The sequence below is a fragment of the Amblyraja radiata genome, chromosome 6, assembly GCF_010909765.2.
Source record: "Amblyraja radiata isolate CabotCenter1 chromosome 6, sAmbRad1.1.pri, whole genome shotgun sequence".
Taxonomy (NCBI): Eukaryota; Metazoa; Chordata; class Chondrichthyes; order Rajiformes; family Rajidae; genus Amblyraja; species Amblyraja radiata.
In genome coordinates this window covers 56,387,049-56,409,822 of record NC_045961.1, presented here as the reverse complement: position 1 = coordinate 56,409,822, position 22,774 = coordinate 56,387,049, and the positions used below count along the sequence as shown (strand labels likewise).

The 22,774-nt window shown below is 44.8% G+C and overlaps 1 protein-coding gene across 2 annotated transcripts in view; it reads left to right on the top strand.

Moving 5' to 3' along the window:
• The first annotated feature begins 5,184 nt into the window (after positions 1–5,184).
• spart (spartin) overlaps positions 5,185–22,774 on the top strand; it is a 30,888-nt gene continuing 13,298 nt past the window's right edge. Inside the window, exons 1-4 of one of the 2 annotated variants that reach the window (XM_033022913.1) lie at positions 5,185–5,338; positions 16,030–16,874; positions 18,031–18,228; positions 21,810–21,939. In XM_033022913.1, the coding sequence (XP_032878804.1) occupies positions 16,032–16,874; positions 18,031–18,228; positions 21,810–21,939 (1,171 nt within the window). In that variant the 5' untranslated portion in view covers positions 5,185–5,338; positions 16,030–16,031. Of the gene's footprint in view, positions 5,343–16,029; positions 16,875–18,030; positions 18,229–21,809; positions 21,940–22,774 lie in introns of both variants that reach the window. The other variant, XM_033022914.1, reaches the window with a different exon arrangement.

The following is a 22,774-nucleotide window of genomic DNA, read 5'->3' as shown; positions in this document are numbered from 1 at the left end:
AAGTTACCCTGCAGCCTCATAGCATCCTCCTCACAGCTCACACTGCCAGCCAGCTTTGTGTCATCATATAGAAGAAGCTGCCAGAGGAGATAGTTGAGATAGCTACTATGGCAACATTTAAAAGATACTTGGACAGGTATATGGATAGGAAAGGTTTAGAGGGATATGGGCCAAACGCAGATAAATGGGACTAGCTTAGATGGGGCATCTTGGTTGGCATGGACGAGTTGGGCTGAAGGGCACGCTGCACGACTTTTCAATCATCAGACGATATTCCAGTATATCAAATTCTGTGAATTATAAATTATAACCAGCATGTTGAAAGGTATTTTCACTTTTGAATAGCATTGTAGCAGTATTAATAGGACATACATCAGAAGAGTGTTTTCACCTCCAGGGTAATTAGCAGCTGGAAGTGGTTCAAACCGAGTTTAAGATCAAGACACTGTGCATTTTTAATCAACAGATGCTGAGCTGGTGTTCTGCAAAACGTAGACCAAATGAGTCACCGACCCTCAGATAGACACAAAGGGCTGGAGTAACTTAGCAGGTCAGGCAGCAACTCTGGAGAAAAAGGATGAGTGATGTTTCGGGTCGGGACCCTTCTTCACCAAGTCTTTTCAGCTAAACTTCTTTTATTGCAATAAATTTAATTTGTCCGCTTGGATAGCTTACAACCCATAGCTATGAACATTGAATTCAATTTTCTTATTTAAAGACTATGCTATTCAAGAGTGAAAATACCTTTCAATGTACTGACTGTTTAAAATTAGGGAATTCAATTTTATTACTTAAAATTTAAAGCAGTCCGTATATTGAAAGATATTTTCACTCTTGAATAACAGCCTACTTCCTCTATCTTCCTGTGCACACCCATTTCTCCCACTATCCTGCCCTCTTTCTGCCCCTGTCCCCTTCCACATAATCACCTCTCCTCCCTCCCCTTGCCACATCACCTTCTACCTCTTCTCTCCTTATCTGACATCCTTTTGTCTAATTTCTCCCCCTGCCTTTGTCATTACTCCACCCATCTGCTAATCATCCCCTCATCTGTATCCACCGATCACTTGCCAGGCTTTGTCCCGCCCCCACCTCTCTTTTCCAGCTTTCTCCCCCCCCCCCCACTCCATCAGTCTGAAGAAGGGTCCGGACCCGAAACTTTGTCTGTCCGTCAGATGATGCCTGACCAGCCTAGATCCTCCAGCACTGCGTTTTTCTCAAGATTCCAGCATCTGCAGTTCCTCATGCCTCAACTTTATTTATTAAATTCCTTCATTAAATTATGGGTTCCAGTTACTTCTACACTTCTGAAGACATTTCTCCAGAAACAAACCCGAGTGTATATTATGGGAGTTCTTTACAGCTCATTCCCTTCTGTTATCAGGCTTCTGAACGGTCCTTCCATAAGCTAGGGTACTGTCCAATTCTGACACAAAGCTTTTCACTGTAGCTCAGTACAGGTGACAATAATAAACCTAAACCTAGATATAAATAGTTGCTTAACATAGAAACATATAAACATAGAAAATAGGTGCAGGAGTAGGCCATTCGGCCCTTCGATCCTGCACCGCCATTCAATATGATCTTGGCTGATCATCCAACTTAGTATCCCGTACCTGCCTTCTCTCCATACCCCCTGATCCCTTTAGCCACAAGGGCCACATCTAACTCCCTCTTAAATATGGCCAATGAACTGGCCTCAACTACCTTCTGTGACAGAGAGTTCCAGAGATTCACCACTCTGTGTGAAAAATGTTTTTCTTAAATAGTCTATCACAGCTTTTCTCGTTGTCCAATCTATTTAATTGTTCAGTCAGACTGGTCTTTAACCAGTCAGCGTACCCTGAAGCCTTTAACATCATGGCCGGGAACTTCAACATAGCAAACCTGAAAAAATCTCCACCAACATGTTTCTAGCAGCACCAGAGGGTTAATGCTATACAACCATCAGAGATGCCTATCACTCCATCCCTTCTTCCTGCATAAAGGCAGTAACTGAAGAGCACACCCCCAGCAGTGAGGACTGCACTGAGCTGGTCAACAGAGGCAGAGGAACGACTCCGGCACTGCTTGGAATCAGTAGACTGGGCAATGTCAAGGACTCGGCAATGGACCTGAATGAATTTGCCACAGTCGTTGCAGACTTCATAAGGAAATGTGTGGAGGACTGTGTTCCAACAAAAACCTTCCGAGTGTTTCCTAGCCAGAAACCTTGGATGAACCAGATGCTGAGCTGCAGATCCGCATTGTTCAGAGGACCAGATCCCGGGTATTCAGGTCTGGTGATGCAGAGGTATATAAGAAAACCAGATACAACCTTGACAAGGCCATCAAAAAGGCAGAAAGGGACTTTCTCTCTAAGCTGGAGGATGATCTGTGTGTGTGTGTATTTGTATGTGTATACTAGAATAAGTGGGACCTGTTGGGTCCCAGCTTCACACGGGTGGGATGGTCCCCCAACGCAATATTCCACCAATGCCAATACACACACACACACACACACACACACACACGCACACGCACACGCACACACGCACGCACGCACGCACTCACTCACTCACTCACTCACTCACTCCCTCACACTCGCACACTCACACATACACTCAACCATACACACAGACTCACACTCACACAGACTCACATACACACACACACACACACACAGACTCACACACACATATACACACACACACATACATTCACACACGCACACATACATTCACACACTCACACAGACACACACACATACACTCGCACACATACACACTCACAAACACACACATACATTCACACACACTCTCACACACACACATACACTCACATACATTCATATACAACACTTTTACTTCGGTATTCACCTCCCCTCTCACACTATTGGCCCTGACCTTACTCTCTTATCCCTTCTCAAACTTTCCTTCCCATTAATTTGGGAGTCTTTTGTAACTTTTCCTGTACTCACTTCCCCTTTAACCCCATATTTATACTCACAATTTGTCAATCCCTGTATCTTTCACTGGGAGATAGGATGGTCAAAAAGGCTTTAGGCACAGTAAATGTATTGAGCTGAACAGGTTGAACAGGCTAGGACTTCATTCCTTGGAGCCTAAGAGGACCAGAGGACATAGTTTAAGGTGAAGATTTAAAAGATTTAATAGGAACCTGAGGGGGTAACCTTTACACAAAGGGTGGTGGGTGGTGGGAACAAGCAACACATTTAAAATAGACACAAAATGCTGGAGTAACTCAGCGGGAAAGGCAGCAACTCTAGAGAGAAGGAGGGGGTGACATTTCAGGTCGAGACCCTGAAACATTTAGACAGGCACATGGATAGGATTGGTTTAGAGGGACATGGGCCAAATACAGGCAGATTGGACTAGACCACATTTGGACGATTGTGAGCAATTTTGGGCCCCATATCTGAGGAGGGAATTGTTGGCGTTTTGAGTGTGTGTGAAGGTTTACGAGAGTAATCTCGGGGATCTTGGGTTAATGTATGATGAGCATTTGTACGTACATATGATGGACATAGCTTTAGAAAAGAGGAGGAATTTCTTTAGCCAGAGGGTGGTGAATCTGTGGAATTCATTGCCAGACAGTTATGGAGGCCAAGTCATTGCGTATTATTAATTCAGAGATTGATAGGTTCTTGATTAGTAAGGGCATCATAGGCTCCCCAAAGGTTATGGGGAGAAAGCAGGAGAATAGGATTGAGAAGGAATGATAGATCAGCCATGATCGAATGGTGGAGCAGATTCGATGGGCCAAATACCCTAATTCAGCTCCTAATGATTTAATGAACTTAAAGCAGAGACTGTCTCCGATATACTGTTCAATATAGTCAAAAGCTACCAATTGCTTGCCATACTTGAAGCGTTTAAGAGACATGTGATGTGTATGAAGGAACTGGAGATGGTGGTTTAAACCAAAAATAGACACAAAATGCTGGAGTAACTTAGCGGGACAGGCAACATCTCTGGAGAGAAGGAATGGGTGACGTTGAGGGTCGAGACTGAAGAAGGGTCTCGATCCAAAACATCACCCATTCCTTCTCTCCAGAGATGCTGCCTGTCCCGCTGAGTTACTCCAGCTTTTTGTGTCTATTTTACAGACATGTCACTCTTGTGCCTTCTTCCTGCTGTAATTAAGGCTACAAAAATAATCTTGTAGTTTTTCAAGATTTCTTTTAACTAGTTTCATGCAAAATATTAGGGAATTCTTTTTGCACAATCATATTTTAAATGTATGTGAATATACTAAAAAATGAGAATATACTACAAATTCCTCGTATGATGCAAAACATACTTGGCTAATAAAGTGTGATTATGTCATGCCTCGGAGCTGGGGCAGCAGCAGCGGCGACCCGGCCTCGGAGCTGGGGCAATGTTCCCGACCCGACCGCGGGCCCAGTGGACGACATCGTCGGGAGCTTGCAGGTCACGGGTTGGTGACCTGTTCTCCGGAGCTCCCGCAACAACAGCTGCGTCCGCTGGACTGGAGGGCCGCAGCTTCGGCAGCTTCGACCACCCCGGGCCGAGTTGAACCGGCCCGTTCGCGGAGCTTGGATTCAGCCGCGGGACTGACATTACTTACCATCGCCCGGCGGGGTAACAACATCTGAAGCCTGGATCGCCTTGGCGCAGAGGGAGAATAAGAAGGGAAGAGCCAAAGACTTAAGACTTTTGCCTTCCATCACAGTGAGGAGGTGCCTGGTGAAATCACTGTGGTGGATATTAATTTGTGTTTATTGTGTGTTTTTGTCATTTTTACTATATGTAGGACTGCAAGGCAACAAAATTTCGTTCAGACCGCAAGGTCTGAATGACAATAAAGGCTACTTTGACTTTATGATTATCAGTCCGAAGAAGGGTCTCGACCCGAAACGTCACATATTCCTTCGCTCCATAGATGCTGCCTCACCCGCTGAGTTTCTCCAGCATTTTTGTCTACCTAATTTTTATTATGATGATTATGATCCCGAGAGGAGTTTACGTTGAAATTGTCACCCGCTCCTGTCATGTGCATGAGGCAGCCGCAAGGTCTGCCCCACGTGACCCCACTCCCATGTGACTCCCACTCCTCCGTGCCCCACGTGATCGCGCTCTCCCCTCGCCACGTGACACCACACACACACACGTTTAATCAGACTCTCCGTGTCGCTGCTCGCGCCCCCCCCCCCCCCACGTGCCAGGACCACCGGCCGGTCTCCGGAAACTGCGCGCCGTCAGCCGCACGCCGATCGCGGTCGGTAAACTAACCGGGCCCCGGGAACCGACGTCTCTGCACCGTGGCCGCAGTGTCCGGGCTGCAGGGGGTGGAGGAGCCCGAGCCTCGGAGCTGAGTGAGTGACCGACCGCGGCGGGGGCGGGTGGTGGGGACTCGGGGGCTGGGGTTTGTAGTGCTGAGGTAAGCCGGCTCCCCGGTTGGCAGGTGAAGCCGTTCACCGCATCCCTTCGCTCGAAACTGTGCCCCTCCCCTCACTGACGGATTAACTTGATGGGACGAATGGCCCAATTCTGCTCCTTTCACTTATGCACATTGCTCCCTTGAATCTTGGCCCATATCGCTCTCAAGAGTCAGACGTGTTTAATTGTTATCTATAGTATACTAACGCTGAAATTCTTGCCTGCTGCAACTTCAGGCCTGGAACGCAATAACACAGATAAATGTACAATAATCAACAATGCAATACGTGAGAGACATAGTCAAATACAAGTGACACGAGCTAAAGGCAGTCCACAGAAATACTCTGTAGTCTTTGATCATTGAGGTTCAAGTTGCTTAACGAGGTCGTGAAGCAATGAGTGTGTTTGTGATCTATCGTATATGTAGAGATGTTTATTAGAGTATTTGTTAACATTCCAAATGCAGGTGGTGGAAGTTAAGGTGTCTGTGCAAAAATAGTAATACCTCTGGCCTTCACTTCCATATGTCCTGGTTAAGTTTTATCCCCAGGTTCTTGTTTTTCTCCTCCGCTAAAGAAAAGTGCCTCACCATTCTCCCTCTCCCCTTTGTACTAGTTTATCTTCCCCTTAGTAAAGCACATTGCTGGGAAACTTGGCAGGTCAGGCAGTATGTGTGGAGTGAATGGATAGGCGACGTTCAGGTTCGGGACCCTTCTTCAGACTGGTGAAGTTCAAGGGAGTGAATAGCTACGACTGCTACGAACTGATTCAAGATTACTTCAAAACAACAACCCCAAACACTCCCAAATCCCTCTCGACTCTTGTTCCTGATGCAGTGTTGACCCAAACACTGATTTCTTTCTTTGATTTCATAGAACATAGAACAGTACAATGTGCACTATTATCTGTACACTGTACACTGTGGATAGATCGATTGTAATCATAGTCCTTCTGCTGGTAGACAAAAATGCTGGAGAAACTCAGCGGGTGAGGCAGCATCTCTGGAGCGAAGGAATGAATAGGTGATGTTTTGGGTCGAGACTCTTCAGACTGATGAGGGGATGGGGGGGGGGGGGGCGGGAAGAAGAAAGGAAGAGGCAGAGACAGTGGGCTGTGGGAGAGCTGGGAAGGGGAGGGGAAAGGGAGAAAGCAAGGACTACCTGAAATTGGAGAAAATGTCAAAGTAAACTATCCAAGCAAAATATGAGGTGCAGCTCCTCCAATTTACGGTGGGACTCACTCTGGCCATGGAGGAGGCCCAGGACAGAATGGTCGAATTTGGAGGGGGAGTTGAGCCACCGGGAGATTAGGTTGGTTATTGCGAACTGAGCGGAGGTGTTGGGTGAAGCGATCGCCAAGCCTATGCTTGGTCTCACTGATGTAGAGCAGCTGACACCTAGAGCAGCGGATGCAATAGATGAGGTTGGATGAGGTGCAGGTGAACCTCTGCCGCACCTGGAAAGACTGCTTGGGTCCTTGGATGGAGTCAAGGATTTCTGCTTCAAATAAAGTCACAAATTAAACATATTCACCAATCAAGATATGATATATACTACAATGACATGCAGCAAAATTACAAAACAGTATCTCATCTCCTTTTACACGTTGCAAAGAATGCAATTTCTATTATTTCTTTCCACTTCCAAACAAAATTCTGGTTGGATTATTCAGAGTATGATCAACCTCAGTGAGACCAAGTGCAGGCTTAGCGATCGCTTCGTACAACACCTACACTCAGTTCGCAATAACTAACCTGATCTCCCAGTGGCTCAGCACTTCAACTACTCCTCCCATTCTGAATCCGACCTTTCTGTCCTGGGCCTCCTCCATGGCCAGAGTGAGGCCCACCGCAAATTGGACGAACAGCCCACTGTCTCTTCCTCTTCCTTTCTTCTTCCCACCCCCTGCACCCTCACATCAGTTTGAAGAAGGGTCTCGACCCAAAACGCCGCCTATTTCCTTCGCTCCATAGATGCTGCCTTGCCCGCTGAGTTTCTCCAGCACTTTTGTCTCCCCATTCACACACGTTCTGTTATCCCACTTTCCTCACCCACTCCCTACACATTAGGGGCAATTTTACAGAGACAAGTTAACCTACAAAGCCAATGCATCTTTGGGATGTGGGAGGAAACCGACATGCTTGCAGGGAGAATGTGCAAATTCAACACAGACAGTGCCCGAGGACAGGATCGAACACAGATTACTGACGTGAGGCAGCAAGTTCACCAGCTGTGCCACTATATTTTATTTTCCAACACACAAAAAATCATACGTTGATAACTTTGATTACTAAAAGAAACTATCCATTTTCAGTCTTAAATCTCTAACTGATGCTCTCTAAGTCCCCCTTTACAGCTACTGTAGGTTTTAATTCAGTTCCAGACTATGGGGCTGTACATTGGCCATAAAGTTGCTGCCTAAAATTGCCAGAGACCCGGAATTGATCCTAAATATGGGTGCTGTCTGTATGGAGTTTGCTCCTTTTCCCTTGATCGCATGGGTTTTCTCCAGGTGCTCTTATTTCTTTCCACATTCCAAAGGTGTGCAGGAACCTTTTTCAGACCCAACCCAAAACGTAATATTTTCCTTTTGTCCAGAGATTCTGACCTGTTGAGTTACTCCAGCTTTTTGTGTCTATCTTCAGTTTAAACCAGCATCTGCAGTTCTTTCATACACACACGATACTGCGTTGCTAATATATGGGATAGAACTAGTGTACAGGTGATCGGTGGTTGGCGTGGACTCGGTGGGGGGGGGGAAGGGCCTGTTTCCACGCTGTATCTTTAAATTAAACTAAAACACTAAAACCAGAGGAAATATAAAGAAGGGTCTCTACCCGAACCGTCACCCAATTTCTTCTATCCAGAGATGCTGGCTGCTCCATGGAGTTCCGCCGCACAATTAAAGCATGGAATAGTCTTCACCCTACTATAGGTACCCAACCAGAAGCAATTAAATTTAAGGTAGCTCTTTTTTTCCCCAAGAACCCTTTTTTGTTTAAGTCCAAGTCAAGAGTCAAGAGAGTTTTATTGTCATGTGTCCCAGATAGGACAATTAAATTCTTGCTTGCTGCAGCACAACAGAATATGTAAACATAGAAACATACATAGAAACATAGAAATTAGGTGCAGGAGTAGGCCATTCGGCCCTTCGAGCCTGCACCGCCATTCAATATGATCATGGCTGATCATCCAACTTGGTATCCTGTACCTGCCTTCTCTCCATACACCCTGATCCCTTTAGCCACAAGGGCCACATCTAACTCCCTCTTAAATATAGCCAATGAACTGGCCTCAACTACCTTCTGTGGCAGAGAATTCCAGAGATTCACCACTCTCTGTGTGAAAATTTTTTTTCTCATCTCGGTCCTAAAAGATTTCCCCCTTATCCTTAAACTGTGACCCCTTGTTCTGGACTTCCCCAACATCGGGAACAATCTTCCTGCATCTAGCCTGTCCAACCCCTTAAGAATTTTGTAAGTTTCTATAAGATATAATTCAGGACAGAACAGGACTGCGTCTATATACCATAGACCATATATATATATACACAATAAATAAACAGATAAAATGCAATAGGCTGTTATTTTTCAGAGTTTGGTGGTGGTGTTTAAATTCTGTTTAAATTCCATTGCGAATATTTTTTTAGGACCAGAAAATCAAGCAGCAAGAGTTAATCCAGGGAGTTACTGCAGCTCCAGCGAGTGAATCTGCATTGGGTTTCACCGGTCGCAGCGAGTGGACAGCAATGGCAGCCAGATCTCCCACCATGCAAAGGGAGGGAGAAAGTGGCCGATGCCGACCAGTTGCAGTGGCAGTGCGCATGTGCAGTGCGGCATATGCGTACAACCACGGCCGATGATGTGCTGGCCAAAGATCCTCGCTATAGGATCTTTGGTGCTGGCCGCGGTTGTGCGCATGTGTAAGGCGGCTGGCCGGAGACCTGAGACACGGACAACGGGCGGAGACCCGAGACATGGACACGGATAGTGGGCGGACACGAAGTGACAGCGAGAAAGAGAGAAAGATAGAGAGGGGGCCAGCTCAGAATTAAACCAGAGGACTCCTGGGTGCTTGCCAAGCCGGGCAAAATGGCATGACTTTTAGGTTGCCCCGCAGGTCTGTGGGTTGCCATTGTCAACCTGGCAATTGCTAATTTCGAGCCCTGTTGCGGAGGTAGAGTTCAGGGATAGGACCACGGTACGCCTCGAACAAGGATTGTTCGACGTACCCTACAAAGAGGCAGGCATAGCTGGGACCCATGCGCGTGCTCATAGATACGCCTTGGATTTGGAGGAAACGAGAGGAGTCAAACGAAAAGTTGTTGAGGGTAAGGAGCAGCTCCGCTAGGCAGAGGAGAGTATCGGTAGAATACTATTGTGGCATACAATGGTATGAATAGTCTTTCCGCTGACTGGTTAGCACATAACAAAAGGTTTTCACTGTATCTCAGTATATGTTCAAAGGTTATTTTATTGGTCACATACACCTAGGTGTAGTGAAATGCTTCTTGCCATGCAGCACATAAAGAATACAGACATAACAGTAATAAAGAAATGTAAACATAAAAACATCCCCCCACAATGGTTCCCATTATGAGGGAAGGCACAATGTGACAATAAACTAAACTGTACAGCACCGGAACATGCCTTATCTGCCTGCATATAATCCATATTCCTCCATTCCATGGATATCCATATACCTATCCAAAATTCTCTTAAATGCCACTATTGTATCTGTAATTTTCAGCCTCAGTGGTTCAGCAAAGCTTTTCACATGATAGACTCGCCAGGAAAGTTTTAACATGGAATTCAAGGGAGTGGCAATAGGATTCAAAAATGACTGAACAGTAAGAAACAACGGTTGACTGGTTGCGAAGAATAATTTGATTTTAGTGCTATTTCACGGAGCTCAATATTTTGTCCAACAAACAATCTGCTGGAGGAATCTGCTGGATGGTTTGACCACCATCTGGGTGGTTGGTGTGATAGGAATGGTCATCTTGCATTTCCATCCTTGTCATTTCCCCATCTTGTCTACACCTGCCTGCCATCCTTCACTCTACTCTTGTTCTGCCAATGACACACTGGCCCATGTCTCACCTCTCCCTCTACTTTTCATACTGGCTATCTTTCCTCTCCAATCTTAAGTTTGATGCAGCATTTCAACACTCAATGTTAAGAGTCCCTTTCCCCTAACAGACGCATAGATAGGGTCGACAGTTAAAACCTTTTTTCCCAGGATGGAAAACATCAAATACTAGAGGGCATAGCTTCAAGATTAAATGGACAACGTTTAAAGAAGTGCGGGCGAGTTTCTTCACATAGAGTATGAACGTGCTGGAACGTGCTGCAGGGGGTGGTGGATTATGATTATGCCATTTCATGGGAGGATATCTTGAAGTCTCTTCATAAAATTTTTATGATTCTCTTGCGTTTGTAGAAATTCCTTTAAAATAGTACTGTAATAGCTTATCAGCTAAAAAAAAATTAAATGCCTAATAGGACTGAATTGCTTTGCTTTGAGAGCCTCGTGGTTCAGGGAAGAACCAATGCATTAATTGTTCCCTGCAGCTTTTCACAGTGGCTTAATCACTAATCACATGCTGTCATGTTTACAGAACATCAGTTATTCTACTTTTAAACTCTTTGCAATTTTTTTGAACCAGTTTTCCTTTTGTAAACCATTAATAAATTATCAGTTGAGATTCTCTACTCCAAAAATTAACTGAGCTGCAGTGGCTGTATTTCAGAAGGAATGCCTTTACCTGTTTTTTTTTTAATTGTTCGTTTTTACTGTGTGGAGCTTACATTTTCACCCTGTGAATGTGTGGGTTTCCTCAAAGTGCTTTGGTTTCTTCCCACATCCCAAATACATGGGTTTGTCGTTTAATTGGCCTCTGTAAATTTCCCCCAGTGTTTAGAGAGTGGATGAGAAAGTGGCCCTCACTTGTGTCTCCTCTGTACCCCACAGCTCCGCCCTTGCTCCCCCTCCCATTAGTCGTAACAGAGACAGAGTCCCCCAAGTCCTAACCTTCCACCCCATCAGCCGACGCATACAACACATAATCCTCCAGAACCTCAAACGGGATCCTACCACTAGCCACATTTTTTCTTCTCCACCCCTTCCGCCTTCCGCAGAGACCGTTCCCTCCGCAACTCCCTGGTTAACTCATCCCTTCCCACCCAAACCACCCCCTACCCAGGTACCTTCCCCTGCAACCGTAGAAGATGCAACACCTGTCGCTATACCTCCCCCTTCGATTCTGTCCTGGGACCCTGACAATCCTTTCGGGTTAAGCAGAGTTTCACTTGCACCTCCTCCAACCTCATCTACTGTATCTGTTGTTCAAGATGTGGACTCTAATGTATCGGCGAGACTAAACGCAGACTCTGCGATCGTTTCGCGGAACACCTTTGCTCAGCCCCCGTGAACCAACCTGATCTCCGGTTGCTGAATACTTTAATTCTCCTTCCTATTCCTACACAGACCTTTCTGTCCTCGGTCTCCTCCATTGTCAGAGTGAGGCTAAACGCAAATTGGAGGAACAGCCTTTTCATATTTCGCTTGGGCAGCTTACAACCCAGTGGTATGAATATTGATTTCTCTCACTTCAGGTAGCCCCAGCATTCCTTCTCTCTCTATCTCCTCCCTCCCCACCCAATTCGCACTGGCATCTCATTTTCACCCTACAAAATGCTTCCTTTATCATCGTTACTTTTTTGCATATCTTTCAATCATTGTTTTTATCTTTCCATATCACTGTCTATATCTCTCGTTTCCTTTATCCCTAACCATTCTGAAGAAGGGTCTCGACCCAAAACATCACCCATTCCTTCTCCAGAGATGCTGCCTGTCCCGCTGAGACTCCAGCTTTTTGTGTCTATCTTCGATAATATCGCGCTCGTGTGAACAGGTGATCGATCATAATTGATAGTAGAATTAGGTCATTCGGCCCATCAAGTCTACGCCATTCAATCATAGCTGCGCTATCTCTCCCTCCTAACTCCATTCTCCTCCCTTCTCCCCATAACCTCTGACAACCATACTAATCACCTGTACTAACCACATTGATGGTCGATTTGAACGAGGTCTGTTTCTATGCTGTATCTTTGACATACACTTTTAATTAAAGATGATAGTAAATTTTCTTTACAAACTCTCCACAAAAAAATAATCCAAAGAACTATACTCCCTTTCCCATTATTCTATATGTTCCCAGCAAAAATATCAAAAGGCATGATGACAGACATAAGGAACGGCAGATGCTGGAATTGAGCATTTCACAAAGTGCCGGAGGAACTCAGTGGATCGGGCAGCATCTATGGAGGAAATGAACAGGCGACGTTTGATTTCAGACTTCTTCAGACTGATTCTTCCGTCGGTCCTAACCCGAAATATCACCTATCTATGTTCTCCAGAAATGTTGCCAAACCCGCTGAGTTCCTCCAGCACTTTGTCTACTTTTTTTGCAAATCAGCATCAGCAGTTCCTTGTTTCTATGATGTTGTCCTGTGGTATATTTTCCTAAATTCTCTAATTCATTCTTATTGTGTTTCCAACAACCAATCCTATGAGCTAAAATGTGCTTTTCAAGAACTTTGTTTTTCAAATCTCCTGCCAGTTGTTCTTTGTCCATTTAATCCATTTACAACTCTGCCACAGTATTGGATGTGACTGTGTGGAATTTCTGAAATGTATTCGATCATGAGGTGAACATTTGCCCCAAACACCTTGCATATCGCAAAGAACACCAATTCGCTAAAAGATTCATGAGATCTATTCTGCATACCTGAACAAACACGCAGGAAATTGGTTTAACATTTCACTTGGTAGATGGCACTTGTTGTGCAGTGATCCCTTGTCAACGTATTAATTGTCACCGTGGCGTATTATCCTTCTGGGGATTTAATCTGTCTGATTGGAATGAAAGTGCAGGGACTGAACCAGATTAATGTAATGGATTTAATCAAAACCTATAAAATATTGGACATTGTGAAAATAGGATTGAGATTGCATTCATCTGTCAACTTATTTACATCATGTTTACAAAGACACTCTTTTTGGAATCTTGGTGCTTGAAAGATTGACTGCTTGTGAGGGGACTGGTTCCCTGCCTGGAGACATCTCTCGTGGTCGCTGTCACTGCACAAACCTGGGCTAGATGAAGGGGGCAGTGTGGTTTGGTGTCCCCCCCTTAAATAATGATTGACAGTTTTTTGATTAGTTATGGGTGATTTTTCAGGCGACTGCCGGTGACTGTCAAGTTGTCGGCAGTCGCCTGAAAAACCGGCAACTGGAACGGCGAGTGGAACACACACGCACACACGCTCTCGCTCTCTCTCTCTCTCTCTCTCTCTCTCTCTCTCTCTCTCTCTCTCTCTCTCTCTCTCTCTCTCCTCTCGCTCTCGTCTCGCTCTCGCTCTCGCTCTCGCTCTCGCTCTCGCTCTCGCCTCGCTCTCGCTCTCCTCGCTCTCGCTCTCGCTCCGCTCTCTCTCTCTCTCTCGCTCTCTCTCTCGCTCTCTCTCTCTCTCTCTCTCTCACTCTCTCTCTCTCACTCTCTCTCTCACTCTCTCTCTCACTCTCTCTCTCACTCTCTCTCACTCACTCTCTCACTCACAAAGGTGATACAGACACACACCGCGATGAACAGGAAGGTTGGCGCTGTAAATAAGACGGCTAAAGCACAGTGAACGATAAGTCCTTTAAATGAGGGGGGAGAAGGAGTGGAGACAACTTTTAAGAAGCCAGACAATTTTTAAGAAGCCAGAGATACACGGTTGTGATGTTCGCCAGACATTTAACATTACTGGTTATCCTTGGTTCTAAAAACTACTGCTTACCCCCAATGAGCCAATGAAATTCACCGGTCAGCTCCGGCTACAACTTAAAAGAACCTATGAGAACCTTCGACCTCCTGGCAACCCAGCTTCGAGTGACGTCAGGGGGAAGGCCCCATTTAAATAGGGGAGTTGCACAGAAGGTCATAAGGTCAAACGGCGTGATGCATGGAGTCGCTCAAGCCTTCTGCAGTACCACACACACAACACATACGTTCTTACCTGGTATAAACTGCCAACATCACTGCTGTTCACGGACAGAGAAGATACAAATGTTTTTCGTGACTGACTTGCGAAAGAGCAATGTGCCGGCGGATTGAGGGCAAGTCCCAGCCCACGACCGCCTGGGGCTGGAGGGTGACTGAGCGGTCTGAACCCGAGCACCAAGGGACACTCAGGCACCCGGTGTAAACGGCCGAAGGAGCAGATCCCTCGGGACAGCCCCCACTCTCCCCCTGGGGTCAGCGCTGTCCGCCCACGGCCGCCCTCCGCCCCGTCTCCCCCTGTGCAGCTGCACTGCGGCGGGCTGTGGGTCGGCAGCGCCCACACACGGAGCCGGGTGGAGCGGGGCCCCGGCTCCGGGCAGCGGACCCACGGGGACACAAACCCGGCAACGTCCCCGTCAGCTGCAGCAGAGTTGGGGATAGTCTGGTCCCTCCACCCACACAGAGTCACTGACAGCGCTGAACCGGCACCGGTCCCTGACCCCCACCCCCGGGGTGATTCACCGACCCCCTCCCCCACACGGGGTGATTCAGACCCCTGGACCCTGACCCACACAAGGGGTGATTCACCCCCCCGAACCCGACACGGGGTATTTCACCTCCCCGACCCCAACCCCCACATTGATTCACTCCCTACCCCCGGACCCCGATCCCCACATTATATCACTGTGCCGAGGATCGGAGGGGGGGGTCGGAGGGGGGAGAGGAGGGGGAGGAAGAGGAGAGGGAGAAGAGGGGGGGGGGGTGGAAGGAGAGGGTGGGGGAGAGGAAAGGGTGGAGGAGAGTGAAAATGGTGGAATATTGCATTGGGGGAACGGGTTGCGTTGGGGGAACAGGTGAGTGATGGAATATTGCATTGGAGGAGCAGACCCAACTTTGTCAAATATGTTTTAAATGTGATAGTACCTGCCTCAACTACATCCTCGGATTTCTATTAAATCTTTTTCATCTCGCCTCAAACGTAAATCCTCTGGTTCTTGATTCCCCTAATCTGGGTAAAATTATCTGTGTATTCACTGTATCCCCCTCTTGCAGGAGAGAGTGAGGTCATGCACTTCAGGTGGAATCGAAAAGTGGATTATTATCCAAGTGAAGAGATACTGTTAATGAGTGAAATGATCTAGGTGTTATCGTGCAGGAATCACACAAATGTAGCAGGAAAATTAGCACAGGGTTATATGGTATGAGCTGCCAGAGGAGGTAGTTGAGGCAGGTATTATAACAACACTTAACAGACACTTGGACAGGTACATGGATAGGAAAGGTTTAGAGGGATATGGGCCAAATGCGGGTGACTGGAATAGATAGATTTGGGGTGATGTAAAGGGCATTTACTCGGGGCGATTCCTGAGAGATTCCTGTTTTGAGAAACTCTGAAGTAATTTGTTACACAGGTCTGAAGAAGGGTCTCGACCCGAAACGTTGCCTATTTCTTTTGCTCCATAGATTCTGCCTCACCCGCTGAGTTTCTCCAGCATTTTTGTCTACCTCCTGTTACGCAGGCATTGTTACTTTGTTACTTGGCATTTGTTACACGTAACAATTATTACTTTATTTTTATCAGGCATGGAAAACTGCAACCTTCAAGCAAATGATACAGCTGAGAATCTTCGTCGCATCAAAGAGGAATATAAAGAGGCATTTATCTTTATAAATAAAGGTCTCAGTGCAGACGAATCGGGTCAAAAAACAGCCGCAAAACAGCATTACAGACGAGGAAAGGAGCACTTAAATAATGGATTGTGTATTCCAACCAATGGCCCAGAATGTATTGGTGCAGAGTGGAACACTGCCCGTCAAATGCAAAATAAAATGACAGTGGCACTAAGTAACATATGTACACGGTTAACTAATTTGGAGCATGTTGAGAATCCAGCAGCATCCAATCAGTCAAACCAGTTGCCTGGAACGTCAGGGTCTAATTGTCCAAAGTCAGAGTCAAGGATATATCCAGTCCTACCAACACCATGTGAAGAAAAATCGTCAAAGTCTCAGTCCGGCTGTCAATCATCCACTGTGGCAGTGAGCAGAACTTCAAATGGAAACTCCTCGTCTGCAACTCCTCATCTCTCTTCACTGGATTCCGCGTCCGTAGCTAGTGAGCTGCCCCCTGTATACACTCCTGAGGCTATGGATGGGCACATGACTCTTTCCTACGGCACGGAATCTGGCGAGTTTGCTGTTATAGGTGATGAGATTTTTGGGCAAGGAACTCGACCACATTCACTGGAATCGTTCGGCATGGATGCCTATGAGCTCATTAGAATTGAACAAGGAGTGCAGATATTCTACGTAACGTCCGATGGGCAAGTGAGTGCGCCCTCGTATCCTGGCTTTCTTCGCATAGTCACATTTTCGGAGAAAGACATTGGGGGTGCAGCACAAAGCACACCACCTCCTTTTCTGCAGGTACAATATCTATATATATCCACAGGTTTAGAGGGATCTGGGCCAAAGATGGCCAGGTGGGATCAGTGTTAATGGAGCATCTTTGTCGGCATGAGCAAGATGGGCAGAAGGGCCTGTTTCCATGTAGAGTAAGTGTAGAAACAAGGAACTGCAAATGCTGGTTTATGACAAACTGCTGGAGTAAGTCAGTGGGTCAGGCAGCATCCCTGGTGAACAATAATAGACGATGTTTCGGGCTGGAGTTTCAGTCTGAAGAAGGGTCCCGACCCAAAATGTCATCCATTCATGTCTCCAAGGATGCCACCTGACCCACTAAGCTACTCCAGCACTTTGTTTCTTTCCATGTTGTATGACTTTACGGAAAAACATTGTTCAGAGTTCTTTCGTCTTGAAAATGCATGAAGTGTATTGATTTTATTTGTACAGGTCTGCCAAAACATGATAATTGCAATCCAGTTTCTTATTATATCAATGGGGAAAAATAAGGGCTAGAGATTTCCGACTTGCAAGAACAAAGTTAGTTTTCATACAGGAGTTTGAAAAATAATGGTTTTTAATAGCTATACGTTTAATTTTGTTAGTGCAAGCTATATATATTAAATTATTAAATAATGTAAAATATTATTAAATAATTTAACATACAACCGGTAGTATTTATAGCTTGTGCTACCAAAAATGAATGATACTCTGTTGCACAAGTGTCCATTATTGCACAAGTGACATTGAAAATGTTGGCTTGTGTCACTACTTTCAGCGAACTGTGTACCTCTTATTATAGATCATTATTAGAACTGTGTACCACTAATTATACCCCTCCCATGTCTCTAAAGGACCATGGACCACTAGAAACTTAAATAATTGACAATTAACAAAGAAGTAAGCAATTAACAGTGTTGTGATGGAGGCACATGAAGGAGTGTACGCCACATGTAATGCTCTCATAAATGTGTCCGGATTAATGGAGGTGCCAGACCATCAGTTGCCAGAAAATCGGTGATGAACCTGTAGTTGCTTTTAATTAATCAGGTGTCATTGGGTGATTCAGTTTTAAAGTGTATTATTGGTGTCAATTAAGTAAATATTAGAAGGTTGTTTATTGTGTTATCAAAATCAAAAGTCCCAACTATTATTTCTTGTTCTACATGTTACTGTGTAGGTCTGTGACTGGGTCTATCCACTGATCCCCAGTCAGTCTCCTGTGCTGCTGTGTAACAATGGAGTCTACATGTTTCCAGATGTAATGTCACCAGACCCTGACATCTATGTTGGAGTGGTGTTGTCCGCAGAGCTGCAGCCATCAGACCGCGAACACTTCGAAGATTTGTTAAAACAAATGACTTTTTTGAAAATTCAGGTAAGTTTCAAGGATTCAGGAAAATTGTACCTTGTGCCTTGTGCCTTGTACCTTGTACCTTCCGAAGAGTCCACCAGTGACTATACTGGAAGTTGGACAATTTTATACTGGACTATCTTTACATTTATCAAGCCAATTAATCAAGCCAATTAACCTACAAACCTGCACGTCTTTGGTCTGTGGGGGGAAACCGAAGATCTCGGAGAAAATCATGCGGTCACGGGGAGAAGGTACAAACTCCGTACAGACAGCGCCCGTAGTCGGGATCGAACCTGGGTCTCCAGTGCTGCATTTTGCTGTAAGGCAGCAACTCTACCGCTGCACCACCGTGACTCACCAAAATAATTTTGGTCCATGTCAACATATAAACCTTTTAGCTTTTAGTTTTAGAGATACAGCATGGAAACAGACCCTTCGGCCCACTGAGTCCACACTAACAATCGATCATCCGTTGACAACAAGAGGAGTTGAGTAGAGGAGCAAAGAGGTCCTTCTGCAGTTGTAGAGGGCCCTAGTGAGACCACACCTGGAGTATTGTGTGCTGTTTTGGTCTCCAAATTTGTGGAAAGACATTCTTGCTATTGAGAGAGTGCAGTGTAGGTTCACCAGGTTAATTCCCGGGATGGCGGGATTGTCATATGTTGATAGAATGGAGCGGCTGGGCTTGTATACTATGGAATTTAGAAGGATGAGAGGCGATCTTATTGAAACATAGAAGATTATTCAGGGTTTGGACACGCTAGAGGCTGGATACATGTTCCCGTTGTTGGGGGAGTCCAGAACCAGGGGCCACAGTTTAAGAATAAGGGGTAAACCATTTAGAACGGAGATGAGGAAAAACTTTTTCGCACAGAGAGTTGCGAGTGTGGAATTCTCTGCCTCAAAAGGCGGTGGAGGCCGGTTCTCTGGATGCTTTCAAGAGAGAGTAAGCTCTTAAAGATAGCGGACTCAGGGGATATGGGGAGTAGGCAGGAACGGGGTACTGATTGGGGATGATCAGCCATGATCACATTGCTGAATGGCCTACTCCTGCACCTATTGTCTATTGACACTAGTTCTATGTTATCAAATTTTCGTATCCACTCCTTTCACATTAGGGGCAATTTACAGAGGGCCAATTAACCCACTCAGCAGGCCCAGCAGCATCTCTGGAGAACATGGATAGATGACGTTTTGGGTCAGGACTCTTCTTCGTATCGTAGTTTGAAGCTTAGTTGGAGTTCGTAGTGTTCAAGCCTGATAGTTGTTGGAAAGAAGTTGTTTCTGAAGCTGGTCATCTGTCTTTGGCAGATTGCGAGGAGATCACTTGATGCACAACAGCAAACTTCTGACCTGCTCTCCTAGCAATTATGTGAGAGGGATGTGGCGTCCAAGGAAGGGAATGCTGGAGGCCCGCAACTGCCTGTGGCTTGTCTGGTGCAGGCACCACTCGTAAGAACTAGAGCATTTGCCTTTAAAAAATAGTGCCTCTTGTGGACGATGAGTATTTGGAACCTCTTTCTCCTTGGGGCAAATTTTTTATCAAGGTTGGTGGGGACGAATGCACTGCCAGGATGTGATGGTTGAGGCAGATACCATTGTGGTGTTTAAGATGCTTTTTGATAAGTTCATGAAAGTGCATGGATATGGATCATGTGTGGGCAGAAGAAATCGATTCAGCTTAGCATTGTGTTCGGCACAAACATTGTGGGCCGAAGGGCCTGTTCTTATGCTGTACTGTTCTATGAAATTCTTTCTTGCTGCAGCTTACCAGCACAATAACACACAGATAAATATATAATAATCAGAAATACAATAAATTAATAACCGTACAAGATTTGGCGTACTTAGTTTCAATATGATATATTGGTTATGAGACTGCTTAACTTTGAGGCGTGCTTTTATAATACGTGCAAACCTGTGCTACAGCTTTACCAGGTCATAAAGTGTGGAAGCCGGCCCTTTGGCCCAACTTGCCCCACCGACCAACATGCCCCATCTACACTAGTCCCACCTGCCTGCGTTTGGCCCATATCCCTCTAAACCTGTCCTCTCCATGTACCTGTCTAATTGCTTGTTAAACGTTGCAATAGTCCCTGCCTCAATTACCTCCTCCGACAGCTTGTTCCATACACCCACCACCCTTTGTATGAAAAAGATACCCCTCAGTTTATTTTGAAATCTTTCCCCCTTCACCTCAAACCTACGCCCTCTAGTTCTCGATTCCTTTACTCTGGGCAAGAGACTCTTAACTCTTGACTCTTTGTTTGCATTAAAACAAAATTCTGGAAGCACAAAGCTGGTTGGGTAGCACCTGTACACAGAGAAACTCCCGTTGACAAAAACACTTGGATAGGAAAGGTTTAGAGTAGCAATGTTACAAAATTTTGAGATTTAAAAAATCAAGTCTGTAATTTATCCCATCAGATAAAGCATAAAAATAAGTTTAATTTGACACCTAATTCACTTTCATATCTCAAGTATTTAAAAAGTTATGGCCATTTTCATACTGGGAAATGAGCATCTTGTTCCCTATTGATTTTCTATGGACATAACAAAAAAGCTGTGATCGTGAACAGTCAAAAGCCCATAACTTTCTTAAAAATTAAGAGAACTGAATGAAATTTTCAGTTATCATAGATTGAAGCATTCTGAAACAAATATAAAATAATCTTACTTGGATGACCTGAAATTAAAGCATATAATTAGTTAGTTACCTAATTGTCGCTAATTTCAGACTTCAATTACTAGATCTAAACATCTATCCATTTCTTAATAAATGATTAACATTTTTAAATAGCCTAAATGTCCAAATAATATTCACAAATAATTCACAATAAAACATGATTTTTAAATCTCATTTACATTAATTTATAGGCCAAATGGAAGGAATTTAGTGTTTAATTGCTGTAAATAAATGCCCATTTAAATCAGCTTTCCAGTGGGTCCCTGTGGAACGCGCTGGTTTAGAACGTTCACATTGCGGTAGATTTGTGCCCCAAATGCCGAGAAAAATACTGCGGGATACAATGGGCCCAAAATGAGCTACTCGCAATATTAAACTTTGTATAAAGGGATCTTTAGAAGCCCTTTTTAATGTAAAAATATACAACCTAACTTCAATTGTTTGCTTTATGAGACCCTGCGGTTGCTGGTGTTCGCGGGTTTAGAGATTGATTTTTAAACTACTATAACTATTATTCAAGGCCTTTAAACCTAATAATAGCTTTTGCGACGGGGTCTTCCAGCGATTTTTCGTTAATAATTAACTAGGCTGAACATTTTCGATTGGAACAGCTTAGAGAAAATCGCGTTTTAAACCCGCCCCCTCTAAACGGCGCCAAAATCGCGCACACCCTCAGCAGCAGATCTTCAACGACGCTTCAGGTAGGCTTTGCAACATACCTATTTAGAGTGATATGGGCCAAACGTGGACAGATGGGGCACCTTGGATGAGTTGGGCCAAAAGCTCTGTTTCCGTGCTGTATGTCTTTCTGAATTAGTTTAATGTGTATTTGAGTAGATGCCCGAGTACCTTTGAAAGAAGCATTGTATTTTGTGCCATGATATCACTTGTATTTTAGTAGATTGTCTGTGTTTAGGATCCTGAAGCTTCGGCTAATGAAATTAATTTGAGTGAAACCTTACCGATGGATCATGAAACACAACCAGGTAACCAGGTGAATGTTCTACCTGAGTGGAGTGAAAAAGCAGCCCGCGGAATTTTAACAGGTAACCTGTTTGTGTACATAAGTGATAGTGAAAAATATTTAAACTTAATTCTATCAGAAACGCCTATGTACAGTCAATTACTTGAAAATGATTTCTTATGTAATAGCGATTCACCTTTTATATTTAAATAAAAACAAGCTGGTGGAACAACCCAGCAGTCAGGCAGCATTTGTTTTTCTGAAGCATTGAAGGCTGAGTGATGACCATATAGATGTGTATAAAATTATGAGAGGCTTACATAGGGTTGATGGACAGAACTTTTTCCCCTGGGTGGAAATATTAATTAATAAAGGCCATAGCTTTTGAGGGGAAAAGTTTGAAGGAGATGTACGGGGGAAGTTTTTTATTAACGCAGAAGGTGATGGGTACCTGGAACACGTTGACATGGGTGGCGGTGGAAGCAGATACAACAGTGGTTTTAAAGCTTTTAGATAGACACAAGTATATGTGGGGAATAGAGGGATATGGATCATGTGCAGGTTGAGGAGATTAGTGTATCTTGGCACCATATGCGGTACAGGCATTATGGGCTGAAGGACCTGTTCCTGTGCTGTCCCATTTTTTAATTGTGTTAAGAGAAAAGGGGCAACATTTTGGATCAAAGACTTTGTCAGGATCGTGAAAGAGAAGAAACAAATTAATGTTTATTTTGGATTTCCAACATCAGTTTTTTTATTTTCAATCTTGTTTTGGACCTTGTTTTAAGTTGTGATATTATTTATTCATCACATTTCAACAGTTGATAAAATGCCAATGCCTCAAAACACCTTTAATTTTAACCTCTACAAACAGCTCTAAAACACCCTTTCTGCCCACTGTTTTAAAAGGAGTTGCA